The 12005-nt window shown below is 61.0% G+C and overlaps 1 protein-coding gene across 1 annotated transcript; it reads right to left on the reverse strand.

The window, feature by feature from the left end:
* Positions 1-1605: 1605 nt before the first annotated feature.
* Positions 1606-8150, reverse strand: BARHL1 (BarH like homeobox 1). Its single transcript, XM_060153280.1, has 3 exons — positions 7685-8150; positions 3477-3699; positions 1606-1900 (listed from the first exon to the last, which is right to left on the reverse strand). The coding sequence occupies exons 1-3, from the start codon at positions 8148-8150 to the stop codon at positions 1606-1608; spliced, it is 984 nt and encodes a 327-aa protein (XP_060009263.1).
* Between the last annotated feature and the right edge of the window lie 3855 nt (positions 8151-12005).

A 12005-nucleotide genomic window follows, 5' to 3' on the forward strand; every position in this document is an offset into this window, starting at 1 on the left:
AGCTCGGCGTGCCGGCCCCCAAACTTCCCAGCCCTGGGCGGATCCTGGGAGTCTGAGCTGCAGGTGGTGTGTGGGCGGGGGAGCACCTGAGCCCACCTCCCCAGAGAGAACTGCCTGTGGAGGTGACCTTGGCCCTTTGAACGTGAACCGGAGGTCTGGAGTCTGGCTCAGAACTTAAAGCCCTCTCCTGAGACCCTTGGAGTCGCAGGCTGGGGCCCGGCGGCAGACGCTGGGACCTGGCTTCTCTCTGGGTCGCATCCCCAGCACGGTCCCCGCGTGAAGGGGGGAGCGAGAAGATGCGGGAGTCGGGGGTTACCCGGTGCGGCGTCAGGTTCCCAGCGAAGGCTCGTCGGGTCCTACCCGGTGCGGGGGGCCGAGAGCCGCGTCGGCGAGCGCGAGCGGCCGGGGCGCGGGGCGGCTGGGGTGGTGGGGGCGGGGAGTAGCCTCGGAGCCCATCTGTCGCCCCCGCGGCCGGCGGGCCGGTCACCAGCTGCCGGCGCCCTTGTCGCGGCCAGATGAGCCGGCTCAGCGAGGGCACCGCAGCCCGGCCCGCAGCCCAGCCAGCCCGGGCGCTGACCCCCACCCCGGCCCCCGGGAGCGGCTGAGCGTCCAGCAACCAGATGGAGAGGCAGGGGCAGGTGGGGAGCGGCGTGCTCACCTCACCGTAGAGATGGGAAGACTGAGGCCAGGGAGGAGGGGAGACCCCTGCCCACGACCACAGCACCAAGGAAGAGAGGGTGACGAAAATACTTCCTTACTGAGGGTGGAAGGAGCCCGAGTCCCAGAAGGGGACAATGAATCTCAAGGAGGGATGGGGAAGAAGGGCCGAGCGCGGACCCACCGACGGAGCGCGGACAGGCGCCTGGTCATTTGTAAGAAGTTTATTTCGACATTTAAAAAAGAGAGAGAACCCGAGGGGCCTGGCTGCCCCCCGGACGGAGGCCGGAGATGGGGACTGGAGGTCGGGGTAGGTGGGCAAGTCCCCTGACCCCTTTCTGCCCCGCCTGGGAGGAGGGTGGGCACAGGCCACAAACTCACTGATTCACGGACACAGTCACGGGCTCATGGGTCACGAATAAATAACTTCATATACACTTTGCACACGGTATGTACAGCTCTGCCGTTGGCCCTGGAGCTGGGGGGAGGGGCGGGGGGAGGCTCCACACTCCCCTTTCCCTCCGCGTGTCAGGGCTGCGGGGAGAGGGCTTGGGGTACCGCCGGAGCGTAGAGGGGGAGTGGGAAAGGGCAGCATGGGGGTCGCCCAGCTGCACCGGGGAGGGGCAAGGGGGCGCGGGTGGGGAGTGACGGGGGCGGGGCGTGGGGATGTGTGTACCCCCGGCGGTGGAAGTGGCTCCCTGATGGAGTGGCCGGGAGTGAGGACGCCGAAGATGGTTAGGGAGACTCAGTCCCGGGGTCCGGGACGCAGAAGACTTGGCATTTGGCCCTTCTGGGGACACTGGGCTGGACGCCAGGGAGGGCCGGACCCGGGGCCCCTGGGAAGGGGCGTTGAAACCCCGCGCCCTCCCAGAGGCAGGCGGAAGGGGCCAGCGCGGAGCCCCGGAGCCGGGGCCGGGTGCTCCGCGGGCCGGCGGGCGGGCGCGCGCTTCACCGAGGCTGCGCGGCCCGCGGGAGGACGCCGGCCAACGGGGGCAGCGGCGGGGGCGGCTCGCTGGCGCCCTGGAGTCCGTGGATGAGGATGCGGGGCACCAGAGGTCTCTGCAGGGCGGGCGGCGGCGCGCTGGGCCCGCGGTACAGATACAGCGCGGCGCCGGGATCCAGGTTGGAAACCAGACTCTGCGGGTAGAAATAAGGCGACGGGAACATCCGCTGGAGCGCTGAGTAATTGCCTGCCTCCGCCAGCAGCTCCAACCCGACGGCCGTCTGTCGCTTCCATTTAGTCCTAGGGACCGAAGTAAACGCGTAAGGCGGGGTCAGAACTGTGGCGCCGGGAGACCCCTGCCCCTCACGAGTGCCCCAGAGCGCCTGCAGGGACACCAAAGGGGTCACACTATAATTCGTTAATAAATAACGGGCCGCCAGGCACCGTCTAGCGGGTTACATGCATCGGCTCCTTTAATCTCCCACCGGCCTTCCATGGCTGTTAACCCCACTTACAGATAAGAAAACTGAGGCGCGGGCCAGTTTTCAAGATGGCCTAGGAAGAGGAGACCCTGGGTTCTAAGCCCGGGGTCTGACCTCGCCACACTCCGCTCAGGGGATCGCAGTCTGGGCGCTTGGAGCGGGGGTGTGGATGCTCCTGGGGAGGCCTGAGGAAGGCGAGATCGCCTTGGACAGGAAGGCGGGGGCGCGGGGATCGGTTCGCTAGCCGTTGGAGGGGACTCAGTTGATCTTCCCAGCGGCACAGCCGGCCCGGCGGAGGCCAGCACAGCCGCGGTACCCCAGTTGGCGGCGCCTCTGCGGAAGCTCGCGGGCCAGAGACGGCGACGGGAGAGGATGTGCGCACGCTCTCTCCGCCGCGCGGCCGCGTCCGCGGCAGTCCGCACGCAGATCCGAGGCTTCGGGCGAGCCCTGCAGTCTGTCTGGTGACGAAGCCGGGAGGCTACCAGCAGAGGGTCGGCTGGGGTTGGGGGAAGGCAAGAAAGCCGGGGCCACACTGGCTGCCGGGGCTGCGGCCGGACTCCTGGGCGCACCTGGCCGGCGAGGCGGTCCCACTGAGTCGGACTCAGCCACACCAGCCCCGTTTCCCTGCCTGAATTATTCAGCATCATCATAATTGTGTAATTACTGTAACGGGCCTTAATTATTGATGCCCGGAGCAGTAATCAGGTATTTATTATTAATGGGGCAGCGTGTTCTGAGGCTTGTTTATGGAAAGCACCGTTCCGGCCTCTGCTAAGCGTGTGTGGGTGACTGTGGTGTATGTGTGTTTGTATTCCTGAGTCGCGTCGATGTGAGTGTGTGACTGTGGGTTGAGTGTGTGGCTGTATGTGTGTGTTTTGTACCTGTTTGCGTATCTCTTCATCCTGTGAATGTGTTGGGGAGGGAGATTAGGAAATACCAGGTTCAAGACCCGTGCCCAACACCAGTTTCCCGGCTCCCCAGTCCCCAAGAAGCTAGGGCTGGGCCCCTTCGCTCCTTGCGTTTCGGGGCTAGAAAGGCTGAGGAGGCCAGAAGAACCCCTCCGGGAGAGCTCAGAGCCACCCCCTGCCCCCCAGCAGCTGCCCGGGCTGGATGGGGGTGGTAGGACGTGGCTAGGGTGGGGAGGCTTGGACCTCCAGTGGCCCACATGTCTGTCTGTCCACCTGATCGACTCTAGTCCTGTCTCTCTCCCTCACCGTGGACTTCGGGCAAGGCCTCCGCTCTCTGAGTCCTCAGTTTCCCTAGTTTTACAGAACGGGGAAGGCTCAGGGGCCCTCCCTCGGCACGTCAGATCATGTACTGGTGGGTCCCCTGGAGGGGCAGGGAGGAGAGCGGAGGGGGCCCTTTCCCCCCTGTCGCGCGCAGCCGGGCCTCACCTGCGGTTCTGGTACCAGGTCTTGACCTGCGTGTCGGTGAGGTTGAGCGAGGCTGCGAGCTCCATGCGGTCCTGCACGCTCAGGTACTTCTGCCTCTCGAAGCTGCGCTCCAGCTGCGCCAGCTGATGGTCGGTGAAGGCCGTGCGCGCCTTGCGTGGCTTTTTCAGGCGCACCGGGGGACTGTCCCTCGAGCTGGAGATCTCCCGGTCGCCCTCCTCCTTCACTGTGGAGACACAGCCGCGCGTCAGGGCCCGGCCTCGCCGCCTTGCCGCCCCAGCCTGCGGCCCGTCACCGTCGGTCGTGTAAATGTGGCTCCCGGTCCCACGGAGCCGCGGCAGAGCAGCTCAGAGCTGGGACCTCCCAGCCCCCAGACAGAGGAAGACTGACACCTCCGGGGAGAAGTAACCCAGAGCCGAGAGAGAACTCAACCCCGCTCCCGCGTTGCGCCGGCGCTCCCTGAAGGGATTAACGGGATCCACCAAGTGGACCTGACAGGGGAGGGGAGAGGAGGGGAGGGGACCCAGGGGTTCCAAACCGGTGGGCTGTGCGGATGCGTGCTCAGGGGTGCAGGACTGTGCCCCGATCCCCTGGCTGCATCCAGGCCAGGAAGGGAGGAAGCTGAGGGCTGGAGTCTGGGGGAGAAAAGCCCTCGTGGAGGGACAAAAACCCGTTCACCCTGGAGCGGACCGTGGTCCTGAAGAACAAATAATTGCACCCACATCTCGCCTGGCCCCTGCACGGGTGTGAATCTATAGAGATGGTCCCCCCCCCCGTTTCTTAAACTACAAACAGCGCACAACACGGAAGGCGAATCGCCGGGGCGCCCAGATCTGGAAGCACGAAGCGCTTGGAAAAATAAGCCACCCGTTTGCCCCTCGGATGCTCACGTCGCGGAGGTCTGTGTTTCCTTGTCAATACGATGCCTACTGTGGCTGTCTTGTGTTTCCCCCCACCCCGCGTCGGTCAGGACACCACAGCAGGGTTCTTGCTCCTGAGTCGCAAGGATGGGACCGAACAATGTGGTTTCTTTCTTCCCCAACACTTTCCTTTGGGGTTGACAGCACCGCAAATGCACACTTGATCAAACAAGCTCACTGACCTCCCTCCTTCTCCCCCTAAAGCAATGATATGACCAGAGACCACCTCCCCAAAATTGGCAGTGGGGTTTGGGGCTTCCCTTCCTCTTTTCCTCTCTATATTTTCCTTTATGCTGAGTTTCATTGAGCATGGCGTTTGCAGTGACAGGGTTCAGCTGAATGTGAGTTGATTTCTCTCTGTAGGAAACAATAATCCGGTTAATTGAGCCACTAGGGAGTAAGACTTTTCAACCGGAAGGGCAGCGGTTGGAGGCCGGGAGGGCGCCGGGCGCCGGGTGCACCCAGGCGGGTGAGAAACGGGGGCCCATGCCTGCCTCCTGCCTCGTCCAGACCAGTGCGCAGGCCTCTCCCTGCCCTCCTAGGCTCGGGCCACGTTGGGGCACGGCTGCCTCAGGAGCTGGGGATGTGTTGGGATGGGGTGGGGGGGACTTGAGTTCTGTCTATTATGCTAGGCAGGTAAAGTTCAAACAAGTTCAAGGAAACAATTATCCAAACCTCAAACTTGATACTGTGGAAACCTTACTTTTTGACCTGATTGTCTGGACTGACTATTTTGGAAAATCCCCCATTTCTCAGCGCTGAGCTCCCAGGTCGGGGGTGGGGTGAGGGTTGAGTTTGGGCTTTTCCTCTAATCCCTCTCCGGCACAGGCTGGAGCCTTCAGATATGCACTCGCCGCTGTCCAGCCTCAGCCTCCGAAACAGGCTCAGCCCAGATCTCAATGCCTCAGAGTTCGAGGCCCACTGACCCTGCTGGGAGCAAAGCGCCGGTTTCATTTCTCCACGGATATCAGCTCTGGCTGGAAGACGGCGCGCGCACCAGACCGCCTTACTTCAAAGCCCAGCTTCTTTAAACGTTATGCCGAGGAAGCTTTGACACCAGAAACTCGGGATGGGACTGACCTTCCCTCCGTGCCCTCTTTGGAGGAAACGACTCTTAGCTTGTTAGGTGGACAGGGGAATCGCTTAGATGCCCACCCCATGTGTCTGTCTCTCGGCAAGATTTCCTAACGTGGGTCCTGAAAAAGTCGCTTCCACCTTTGAGAAATGCTCCCGACACTGTCTCGGTGCTGGGTATTCTGCTCCCTCTTCACCCCGCGGCTTTGGTGGTGCAAAGGCAGCGGTGCCTAGGGGTAGGGGAGACCTTCCTCTGTCCTCAGCGCCAAACCTATTTAAGCCATACGTGGACAGCTGGCCCTCATCACCTCCCTGATCAGATATCATCAGGCACAAGAGAAGAAAATGGATATTCCAATTACCTTAAACGAAACCTCTCCTCAAAATCCCACCTACGGACAAGAAAATAAAAGGAGACAAGAGCCGAACCCTTTCACAGCACCGGCACCAGACACAAGCATGCAGGGCTTTGGACGGGGGGAGGTCTCGCCTGTTACTCCAGACATAAAACTGGAGTGTTGTGGCTGAGAAGTATAAAGAATAAGATATGATGTTATATATTTACATTGCCTCCCTTGCTTACCCCTCCTGCCCACCCCGCGCCGCACCTGTCTTTCTCCGGGGCAAGTTTTCCTTGCCTCTCTAAACAGGCCGTGATGGGGGGTGGGCGGGGAGCAAGGGTCGCTGGGCCACATGCGTCTGGACCTCCGTCCTGGGGTCCTGGGTGCTCTAGCCCAAGCTGCCCGTCTTCTAGGCATGACTGGCCCAGTGAGGCTGGTGGAGGTTCCACCAGTTTTGTGGGGAAGCGGAGGGAGTGAGATGTGGAGCGGGGCCCCAAATGGGTTTCGATCTGAGGTCAGGGCATGTCCACAAACGAATTCTCAGTTGGGAAGAGAGTGTTGAATGAGCCTTCCGAAATTTTTATGAAGACTTAATGCGAGTATAGACCAGGAGGTGTAGGGCCCCCAAGACAATAAAGAAGTAGCCTTTATAGGGAAGTTTTATCTCATGGAAAGGGTTCTGGGAATTAATTATAATGCTGAAAGAGCTCTGAACAGCCTCTGTCAGCCCCCCATCTTCTGCTGGGTGGGGACACAGGGCTCTCAGCCCCCCATCTTCTGCTGGATGGGGACACAGGGCTCTCAGCCCCCCATCTTCTGCTGGATGGGGACACAGGGTCTCTCCCTTGAAGTCCTGACACTCCTTCCCTTCCTGCCTCCCGACTGACTTCTTCCTAAGAAAGAACTTTCCGCCTCTGGCCTCACCAAAGACCTAAAGTGAAGGCAGTGGGCGGGGGCGAGAAACAAAATTAGGGAATTCTTTCTCTCCTTCTTCTCTTCCTTTTTTCCTTTCTTCCTTCTTCCCTTCCCCTTTCATCTTAATCCTGATCTCAGCTCCCTGGTTAAGACGGGATGGAAAGGAAACAACAACAATGGAAAGATTCATGGAGGTGAAAACGCAAGTAGAGGGGAAGCAACCCCAGGATAGTCTGGGCGCCGGGCAATCTCTGGGTCCCACACACAGAACCTGAAGTTGATGGCTCAATGCACTTAAAATCAAATCTAGCGAGAACAGTTGGGTGGGTGCAGAGACCTCCCCTCTCAAAGAGACCTCTGAACCCGCTTCGTGCTCGTAAGCCACCTGGCTGCTCCTTCTACTTTGAAGGGAGCGTTTCTTTTGCATGATTCCCGGGCCCAGATCACACCGGGGCCAACGGGAGGGAAAGCTCAATTCCCCTCCCCCTCTGGAAATTCAAATTAAAGGGTGGAAAATTCTGACTGTTCTCAGGGCTCCAGCTGAAATTTCCTGCTAGGTTTTCACCCTTATAAAAGGGGGTTCAAGCAGAACCCTTTGGGTCTTCCGTTGCTTCTGCAAGGTCTTTGCCCAGAGAGCCACTGGCCTGATAGGAGCTTGCTTCTGCCCACCAGTGGGTTGGGGAGTCCACCGAAGTTTGGAAAGTTTGTGCGTTTTGGGGAATCTCTCCTGGGGCACACAGCGTCCCTCTCCTCACTCTCTCCGCTGGACTCTTTGTTGCTCAAAAGCATAACCACAGGGCCGACTGAAAGGCTCAGACAAGACCGACTGCTGAGCCTGGGCCCTGGGGGCAGCTCCGAGTGAATATGTGTATGTCCCCACGTGTGTGCACTCCTGTTCTAGTACCAGTGTTCAGAAATATAGCATCTCCCCCCTGCAAGTTTTCAACTCCCGTTTTCTTACCTTTATACTCAGAGTCCGATGAGGCGTTGCTGCTACTTCTGTCCAGCTTTTCTCTAAAGTCCTCCCCAGCCTTGGCCGCAAGACGGCCCCCAGGCTCAGGAGCGGCTGGCTGCCCGCTGCTAGAGTAGGGTGCACAGGCCGCGAGTGGTTTGCAGTCAGCAAGGATGTCCCTGATCAGAAAGGAGGAGGTCACGGTGCGAGACTGGGCTGGGGCTGAGAGCTGCCCAGGCTGCAGGTGGGAGTCCAAACCTGGGCCCGAAGCCCCGCCAGGCCGTGGGGCGCCCGTCTCCAAACAGTCCCTTCCTGGCGAGGCTGGTGAAGAGCAGTCGCTGCTGCTCTCCGAGCGCGGACTCAGCTCCAGGGGCGAGCGGCAGTCCCCGAGCAAGGGGTCCCCCTTGGGAAGGGCGGGGCTGCCCGCTCGGTGGGAGAGAATGGAGTCGATCCCAAAGCCATTGGAGCCTTCCATAGCCAAGCTGCGACCTGTCCTCCCCAAAAGCTCCCCACCCCCCCCAACCCCAGCCGCCGCTGCCCCTGCCCCTAGCTGCGGGCTGGCATGGGGAAGGCGGGCAGGGAGCCTGCGGGCACCTTGGATGGAGTTCAGCCTTGGGGGAGCCCGGGAGCTCTGGGCCAACCTCCTCTGCGCATTAGATCCAAAAGGGCTCAGCGCGTCTTCTGCAGCATCGTGCGGAGCCGCCGAGCCGAGGGGGGTGGTGGGAGTGTCAGGGAGAAATGGGAGGGAGGGTGCGCCAAGTTGGGGAGAGCAAAGGGGGAGACGGACGGCCTGAGCTCCCCTTTGGCACAGAAGAGATGCGAGGACGTTGGAATCTAAATAAAGAAGGGCTTTTAAAAAATCCAAACTGCACGCTTCCTCCAGGCGAGCGGTGGCCGAGGGCAGCGGGGTCAGCACCGCGGATAGCAGCGGGCCCGAGCCGCGCTACCAGCCGGGGGAACGGAGCGCACCTGGCGGCGTCAGCACCGCGGATAGCGGCGACGGCGGCCCTCGGCGCATGACGCTCCCCACCTGGCCGGGGAGGTCCTCTCTCCGCGCTCGCACCGCTCCTGGGGCCCGTCAGCACCGTGGACAGCACCTCCCGGCTCCGCTGTTGCAGCTCGCAGCCCGTCTTCCGCGCGCGCCTTCGCCTCCCCCCCTTCCTTTAAAAAATGAACTTGTGTCACTTTTACTTTGGGGCTAGGGTTTTTTTTTTTCGTTTCTTTTTTTTCGTTGTTTTTTTTTTTTAAAGGGGACTCGCCCACGTGTCCCCGGAGTGATGACGCTGATTGGCTCCGGCCGATTTTGGGGGTGATGTCACGGCTCCACAAGCCGCTGCCCGATTCCTTTCGGTTTGATTAAAAGAGACACTGAATTAATTACAGCACGGACCCAACTGTTTACCGGCGATTTCCACACGGTTTGCTTTCATTAGGTCGGTGATGAGGCTCCTAATGAGGGTGATTAGCTCAAGGGGGGGACAGGCTGGCGGGGAGGGGTCCAGAGCCCGGCTGCCGCTACCGTTGGGTTGGAATGTGAGGTTTTTTTTAAGTTTTCCCCTACACTTTCCTACAGTTATTCAAATCATTCGTCCTCCAGGCTGTCAAAGATCCCTTTTCTACCTCCACCCACCCCTCCACCCCGCCGTTTTCTCTTCCTTCAGCAACAGAAAGGGACTAAATCCAGCAGAAAAAGACCTGTGTGTGTGGAGAAGATAGTTTAATTTGTTATGTTGTTTTAGGGCGTTTCCGTCGGGGTCTACATGTTTTTCGTGCAGGAAAATTTGCAGCCCTCTCTCTGACCTCTTTGGACCCCGCGGACCTGGCAGGGGTGGGGAAAGCTCGGTGTCTGCACCTAGAAGGAGCCAGAACGATGGCTTCGCTGTGGGGCGAGGGTGGAAAACGTGGGCATGTCGTGTCTGGGACGTTAGGGGGACCCTGAGAAATCCCCGTGGCCCGAGAGAGACAGCGCAACGGACCCCAACCCAGCCGATAGCCTCTCCTGTGGCGCGTGTCCCGGGATCGGGTGTTTTTGTACCTCTGAACAGGAACACGCGAGAGCTTCTGAGCGCGAGTGTAGACATCTGCAAACGGCTTCTCATTTCGCACGGAGCCGGAGCTCGCCCGAGGATTTATTTTCAAAGCAGCGCTGGAAACACGGTCTTTTCACTGTGAATAACTCTCCCCGCACCCTCCCCGACTCCTCCACGATGCTCTAGTTCTGTGCCTTTCAGGGTTCGGCCTCCGGTGCCGGGGCGCAGGGCGGCGGGCAGGTCTGAAGCACGTCCGGGGCCTGGATCCTCTCGACACTACCCCAGGGATGGCGACCCTTGTCTGCAGTCAAAGGGCGCAGGGAGCCGAGCCCGCGCACCTGCAGCCGGGCCCCGTGGGCCCAAGGCGCCCTTCGCTCGCCCAGCGCCCGGAGCCCAGGCCTCTCCAGGCGGCCCGCGCGCTCCGGGCGCCCTCCCCACGGGCCCCCAGAAAATACCCCGGCCCCGCGTCTGGCTCAGCTCTGAGATCTCAGCGGAACAGTGAGGCGCCCGAATCCCCCAAACCCGAGCCCCGGCCCGGGGAAGCCCCGCACAGCCGGGAGGAGCGCAAACTTCTCCCTCGGGCGAGGTCGGCGGTGGCCTCCGGCCCGGCTCCCCGCCCTCTCCCCCTGAGCCTGCCGGCAGATTGGAAGCGGCCTCGCCGGGCTGGGGCCGAGGACGGGCGGCTCCCCGGGGACGGCGGGCCCGGCTCGGCTGCAAGCTGTCGGGGAGGCGGGAGGGCGGGCGCCGAGGGGCCCCCGTCCTGGCCCGGCGGCCGAGTCAGTGGGCGCCTCCCGTGGCGGGGCCGAGCCGGCCTGTCCGTTCATTTTCGTTTGGCTGATGGGGGAGGGGAGCGTAAATCACGAGGACCCTGGGCTGCCCTCGCCCTTCCCGGGCTGCCCTCGCCCTTCCCGGCCAGCCCTCAACTTGGGCCCCGTTTCTGCTCTGGGCGCCTCTGGAGACTCCGCTCCCCTCTCCACTCTCTCACCCCACCCCTGCTCCCGGCCTGCGCCCGCATCTCAGGAAGAACCTCATCTCCCGCAGACCCCAAGGCCCCATCTTGGGTCAACGGGCCTGTCATCCTGGGCCTGTTAGAGAGCCTGACGCCCCGGGGCCAGGATCCGCGGAACCGGCTAAGCCGCAAGCCAGTCTCGTCCTGCTCTGCCCGCCGGCGGTCCGAGCCGCCCGCCCCGGCCCTGGGCGGACTTGCATCTGTCGAAGCACGGACTTTTTCTGGCCTCGGGGTCTTAGGCGGGGGTTTGGATCCCGGGCCCAGCGAAAACAAGGCCTCTGGCGGCGCAGGGCACTGCGCGGGTATCAGAGCTGGAGCGGGGAGCGGCGTGGGGACGAGTAAGGGCTGGGGAGGGAACCCTCTACGGTGGAAAAAAAAAAAAAAAAGGCAAGAACCCCAACCTCCTGCAGCCCTAGCCGGCTTCTCGGCGCTTCTTAGAGCCCGAGAATATTTAACAGGTTGTTAGTATGCTATCATTAGTATTGAATTATCATGGTCTACTGTGATATAAAACACGCTGTACTATTTATTCCATTTGGAATTCAGATCCAGACCTCTCTCGCTAACATTGTTTTATTCCTGTTTGGGGGTTTCCAACTCCACTATTGTTCCTCCTCCTTCTCTTTTCTCCATCACAGGGGTGGTTCTTGCACCTCAGCCTGTCCACAGCCTGAGAGGTCCGTGTGTGTACTCACCTGGGCTCTTGTTTAGCTGGGAGGGTGCCCAGGAATTGGCCTTTTACTAAGCGTCCAGGGATCCTGGGTGGGTGACCCACCCCTCCCTTTGAGAAAGGAGTCTGGTTGGTCCTGGAGGGGTAGAAGTTTCAACAAAGCAGGGTGTGACCCATGGCAAGTTACTCAACCTCTGAGAACTCCACTGACAAGGCAGGAGACAGACCTCTCTCCCCCTCTGTCCCCGCTGAGCCCCAGCCCTCTACCTTAGGGGTCTTGCCCACCCCCCTCCCCCCAGGGAGAGAAGAGGCTTGGAGGACTCAGGGGAGGGAAAGGGAATGAGTGAGATGAGGTCACGTCCAGGACCGGGCTCCCAGGACACCAGCACCCAGACCCCTGTTGGCTCAAACACCTCCTCCCCAGCTTCCCACTTCTCTTGGGTTCTCTAGCTTCCGATGCCAGCCCCTGCCCATCCAGTCCTTTGAAATTGCTTTTAAACCTTCAGTCTCTCAATGAACCCAGAGCCCTAGAAGGGTTCAAACCAAGCATTCACAGAGCGACGGCAACGAAGGAGGAAGCTTCGCTCTTCTCCAGGGCAGGGAAGCGGCTGCACGGACTGG

Source organism: Lagenorhynchus albirostris, chromosome 7, assembly GCF_949774975.1.
Source record: "Lagenorhynchus albirostris chromosome 7, mLagAlb1.1, whole genome shotgun sequence".
Classification (NCBI taxonomy): domain Eukaryota; kingdom Metazoa; phylum Chordata; class Mammalia; order Artiodactyla; family Delphinidae; genus Lagenorhynchus; species Lagenorhynchus albirostris.